Source organism: Corvus brachyrhynchos, unplaced genomic scaffold (assembly GCF_000691975.1).
Source record: "Corvus brachyrhynchos isolate BGI_N302 unplaced genomic scaffold, ASM69197v1 scaffold26, whole genome shotgun sequence".
NCBI classification, from domain to species: domain Eukaryota; kingdom Metazoa; phylum Chordata; class Aves; order Passeriformes; family Corvidae; genus Corvus; species Corvus brachyrhynchos.
The window spans coordinates 5855075-5858749 of record NW_008239324.1 but is presented as its reverse complement, the minus strand read 5'-3'; the positions used below and the strand labels follow the sequence as shown (position 1 = coordinate 5858749).

The window sequence follows — 3675 nt, the reverse complement described above, 5'->3', positions numbered from 1 at the left end:
CAGCCCCCCCCAGCCACATGATGGAGTGGTTTCGCACCCAGGAGGTCTGTCCCACGGGCTGTGGGTGCCACTGCCTGCTCGAGAGCACCTTCTGAGCAGTGGGGACAGCGGGGCACCCGGGAACTGATTGGATATTTAATTCCCAAGCCATGTTGAGTCAGCTCTGCTCCACTCTGTCTGGAGGAGATTGCCACAAGGAGCTGAAGCAGGATGTCCTGGTAATGTGCTGTGGTGATGTTTACAAGTGCTTCCATTACTCCTACGCTTCCCAGGTTGCTTTCAGACCAATTTGACCAAATTCCTTGTGTCCATTGCTGGCCATGGATGTCAGACCAGAAAAATTGCTCTCTCCTGCAGAAGGGTGTGTGAATATTGGTTAGTTTGGGATGAAGAGGTGTTTGAAAGCTCCCCTGGAAAGGGCCCACCTGGCAGAGCCAAACTCGCTCCAGCAATGTAGAGTCTTTTCCAGGTGCCTCCTCACATGGGCTCATACTGAGCAAAACAGTTGTTTTACACAATTAAGGCAGAAATAATTCTCAAGCAACAGTAAGCTCTAAAGGTGAGTTGTAAATGGCGCTTGAAGAGGAAATAGTCCATGGAACTGCTCAGAGTTTCTTTGGAAGCAGCAGGGTCCTTATTTTGAATGGCTGTTTACATCGTTTAGATTTCCCCATACAGCAAGAGAAGGAAATGGCATTTTTCAGGATTACTTTTTAAATAGCTTTCTGCTCACTGGTCAGTACCTGTGGCTGGCATGAGAAGCTCAGCCAGGCACCCAAGCTCCCTGCGATTAGTTGCTTCCAATAGTTTTAGTACTGTTAGGCTTTAAGGTGTCTCCATCTCCTGCTCTGACCAGGTGATAAAATGCACTTTAACTTGTCCCTGTCTTGTTGGTGACACTTCCTGGTGACTGGGAAAGGCATCTGCCTTTTGAGTTTGGGATCCACACTATCTCTCCGTAGATGTGGTGTTTTGGAAAGCCTTTGCTCCCTCACTGAGAAAACACAAAGAGGACACTTACTCCATACAGCTCCTTTTGGCTGTTGTCTCCAAGCTTTATGGGGAAAATTATGGATAATTTGAGATTTGCTGCTGTTGGAGTGATGAGGCTCTTGAACAGCAGTTTCTAGGGAAAAAGGGGGTCTAGAAGAATGGTGGGATCCATGGACACAAAAGGTTTATGACTTTTCTTTCTGTGGAGCATCAACTGGAGAATATACTGATGGATCTGTGTGTTTGGGGCCGTGCCTACTGGGCACTCCCAGTGCAGGGATGCTGCTGTGCAGTGTGTGCACAGCTGGAGCGTGCAGCCTGTGCTTCTCCAGTGCTGGCTTCAGCCTGAGCTTTGGATTTGGGCGAATGTGTGGTCAGGGATGAGCCAGCTGGAGCTATCCCCACCTGTACCAGCACTGATCCCTTCTCCCACGCTTGCCTCCTGAGTGGGGCCATGTGCCATGCCCGCTCCCAACCCCTGTGCTAGCTCAGGCTGTGGGATCCTGCTGTGGAATAAACAGATGATGTATCTTAAACAATTAAAACATTAAAATTATTTTTTTAAGTGCTGTTCTGATAGAATTTGCTGTTGTTCTGCTGGTTCTCCCTCTGTCGGGAGCCCCCAGCAGCTCGCCCTCCCAGTGGGTGGTGAGTGTTGCACTCATGGCCCTGTCCCTGCACCCCAAAGCAGGGGGCTTGGTGGTAGCAGAGCCCTGCAACAGCTGTGGGGCTGCTGGGTCCCCCAGCCCTGGCTGGGACACTGTGCTGGCAGGCTGGGAACAGACTCAGAACTGCCCGCGGTTGTGAGGCTCCTCTTGGGAAAGCGAAGCCGGGCGGTGTCTGAGCTGCCGGCAAACCAAAGCCCACATCCTGCAGCTTGGGAAGGCCCTGGGCAGCGTCTGCCCCCCAGGAAAGCAGGCGGGTGCAGCGAGGTCCTGCCCGGCGCCACGGCAGCCCCAGGGCCAGGGTGCTCCTTGCCAGGAGCTGCAGGGAGAGGCCTCCCACCCTCCGCCTTCCTGCGTGACAGCCATTCAGCTTGGAAGTATTTTCATTTCCATGCTTGAGTGCTCCTGTAGCTTGGAAGGGAGAGGAGATTTGTTATTTAAAGGTGACGGACCGACAAATCGTGGTATTTAGTGTGTTACTACCAGCAGCCCCAGGGCCAGGGTGCTCCTTGCCAGGAGCTGCAGGGAGAGGCCTCCCACCCTCCGCCTTCCTGCGTGACAGCCATTCAGCTTGGAAGTATTTTCATTTCCATGCTTGAGTGCTCCTGTAGCTTGGAAGGGAGAGGAGATTTGTTATTTAAAGGTGACGGACCGACAAATCGTGGTATTTAGTGTGTTATTACTGTCCATTACGGTCCATCTCCATAGTATGTGAATGCCCCTGAGGTGGAGCAGGGCCAGCACTTCAGAGGAAGGTGGAAAAGCCCTTGCTGTGGCTGTTTGTGCAGCCATGCACAGGTAGGTGGAATTCCTTCCCGGATGCTGCCAGCATTTCTCCCACACCCCTGCAGCATGTCTGGTGGTTCCTTTGGGAGCAGCCTCACCCCATGCAGAGGTGACTATTGCACGGAAACACGAACGGCTTATTGCTGCCTGCCTGGAGCCGGTGGAAGAGAGAAACGTTGTTGCCTTTGCTGTACGGGACAGCAATAAAAGGTCAGAAATGGGGCGTGGTGGTGCCTCACACCAGCCCCTTCTTCTGTGCTGCCCACCCCGGACTGCCTGTCCCAGCACCCACTGCTCTTTGGAATAACTTGTAAAGTGCAAAAAGTTCCCCAGTGTGGCCAAATCTCGCTCTGAATTGCAGACTTTAGGGAAGGGAGAGGAGGCCAGCACTGCTCAGGCAGTGAGTCTGGGCCAGAGTGTGCACCAGACCAGCTCTGGGGATGTTGCCATGGTCAAACCAGGTGAATTGGATAGAGCCTTCAGCTGATGCACAGTGCTCAGGAGCATGGTTAGTCGTGCTGCAGGGTAGGGGGTGACCCATGCATGGTTTCTGTGGGAGCAGGAGCAAGGGGGCATTGGATTCAGGCCGCTCTGCATGGGGCAGGAATGAGCCCTTCGTGTGCCGCGTGGGAGGGGTGTCAAACCACTTCCCTCCGGGCATCACTGGTGCCACGGGTTTGCCAGGCTGGACACTGCCAAGGAGGGGAGCTCCATCCCAGGCCACCTCCGTCCAGACAGCCCAGCCAGCAGCGCTCTGCAGAGGTGCCCAAGCACCCCACGCCTGCTCTGGCACCCTTCCCGGGCCAGTGCAGAGGAGGATGCTGAGGGCAGAAGACCTCAGGTCTGACCCTGAAGAGCTGCTTGCCAAAACTTGCTTTAACTGCCTGCAATGTGCATCCCAAGGGCTGTTACCTGTGTACCCATGCTAGCTTTCCCAAGGACGGGGTTGGAAGAGGGACAGAGCTCCCACGACAACCTACGCTGTGCCCTCAAGGCCACTGTCAGCATTTTAAACCCTATTTGTTTTCCTACCGAGGGTGTAACAAGCGTGGTGTGTGTTTCCTATCCCCACTGAGGCTTTCCATGTGTGGAGAAGGAAGTTTAATCCCTGATGATGGAGTTTGGCAGAGAAATGAGGAGTGTTTAGCAGAGAGGGAAAACCTTTCCCCATGGATGCAATACCAAGCCGAGTCTGTATCGGCCTCCTCCTCCTTGGCTGCCCCAGATCCAT

General features: G+C 53.8%; 1 protein-coding gene across 5 annotated transcripts in view; it reads left to right on the top strand.

Moving 5' to 3' along the window:
* Nucleotides 1–1563, top strand: part of WDR59 (WD repeat domain 59) — a 49343-nt gene extending 47780 nt beyond the window's left edge. For all 5 annotated transcript variants that reach the window (XM_017741048.1, XM_017741049.1, XM_017741047.1 and 2 more), the window contains one exon: nucleotides 2–1563. In XM_017741048.1, coding sequence (XP_017596537.1) covers nucleotides 2–95 — 94 coding nt within the window. In that variant the 3' untranslated portion in view covers nucleotides 96–1563. The remainder of the gene's footprint in view (nucleotide 1) is intronic.
* Nucleotides 1564–3675: the final 2112 nt, after the last annotated feature.